The 1,351-nt window shown below is 52.6% G+C and overlaps 1 protein-coding gene across 1 annotated transcript in view; it reads left to right on the plus strand.

Moving 5' to 3' along the window:
- SEZ6L (seizure related 6 homolog like) overlaps window positions 1–1,351 on the plus strand; it is a 222,260-nt gene that overhangs the window by 153,452 nt on the left and 67,457 nt on the right. Inside the window, exon 8 of the mRNA XM_045289538.1 lies at window positions 459–597. Coding sequence (XP_045145473.1) covers window positions 459–597 — 139 coding nt within the window. The remainder of the gene's footprint in view (window positions 1–458; window positions 598–1,351) is intronic.

A 1,351-nucleotide genomic window follows, 5' to 3' on the forward strand; every position in this document is an offset into this window, starting at 1 on the left:
CTTGAAAATCCTGATGCCCTGAGCTCTGTCCTTGATGGCTCATCCTGTTGGCTCGGCCTTGTCCCTGGTGCTGAAAAGCCCTGATGGTTCCCTCGAGGTCTGTCCTTGGTGTGGAGAAAATTGGTTTCCTCTAGCTCTGGAACATTCTACTCCCATAAAGAATGAGAGTCTCAGAAACTCACAGCAACAGTTCTGCCCTGTCCTATAGGGTAAGCTATAAGTCTCCATCAACTCATGGCAGAGTTTGGCTTTTGGGTTTTGCACTTGGCCCGGGAGGAACTTCTGAGCTCCGAGTCCAGAGTTGGCTGACACTCTGCTGAAGGAAGGAGGCAGGTGGCTATCCCTCGTGGACTCATCAGGCACACATGTATTGACTGGGTGAGGTGACTGCAGCACACACCCATCCCCCGTGCATGTCAGCTTCCTCCTGAAGAAAGTCTGCCTGTGTCCTCTTGCAGCCATGTGTGGTGGGGAGCTCTCTGCTGTGGCCGGAGTAGTGCTGTCCCCCAACTGGCCAGAGCCCTATGTGGAAGGGGAAGATTGTGTCTGGAAGATCCACGTGGGTGAAGAGAAGCGGATCTTCTTGGATATCCAGCTGTGAGTGTTGGTGATGGGTGGCTAGGGCCACCCAGAAAAACCTGAGTACCCAGCCATTCCTGGGGTAGGGGTGGGGGCGGCAACTGCTCCTTCTATAGTATTCTCAGCAGTATTAACTCAGCATCTACTATATGTCAAGGAGGGAGACATGTGAGGGTTTCTACTCCCATCAATAGGTAATCTCAGAAATCTACAAGGGCATTTCTAGAAGGTCACTATGAGCTGGCATCGACTCCATGGCAGTGAGTCTGATATGTCAAAGAAGGAGCCCGGATGGTGCTGTGGATTGGGTGTTGGGCTCCTAACTGGAAGGTCAGCGGTTCAAACCTACCTGCCACTCCTCAGGAGAATAATAAGACAGTTTTTTCCTGTAACAATGTACAGCCTCAGAAGTGCTAGAGAGGGGACATCCCTGAGTCAGAGACAACTTGAAGGCCATGGTTGGCTGGTTTGTGATGTAGCAGGGAAGGGTCCCTGCTGGCATGGTGGGCTGGATGTTGGGCTGCTAACTGCAAGGCTGGCAGTTCAAACCCACCAGCCACCCCTCAGCAGAAAGACAAAATGGCCTGATTCCGGTCTTGGGGACCCTGCATGGCGTTGCTGTGAGTCAGGATCGGCTCTACAACAGTGGACTGGTTTGGTTTGAGGTTTTGTGTGCCAGGGGCTGTGCATTGAACTGAGGACATGAGGATGGGGGAGGGGTGACAGAATACACACACAGTTACCCTGTTTCCCCAAAAGTAAGACACCCCCC

Source organism: Echinops telfairi, unplaced genomic scaffold (assembly GCF_000313985.2).
Source record: "Echinops telfairi isolate 266 unplaced genomic scaffold, ASM31398v2 ScPeMD7_29;HRSCAF=101, whole genome shotgun sequence".
Lineage (NCBI taxonomy): Eukaryota > Metazoa > Chordata > Mammalia > Afrosoricida > Tenrecidae > Echinops > Echinops telfairi.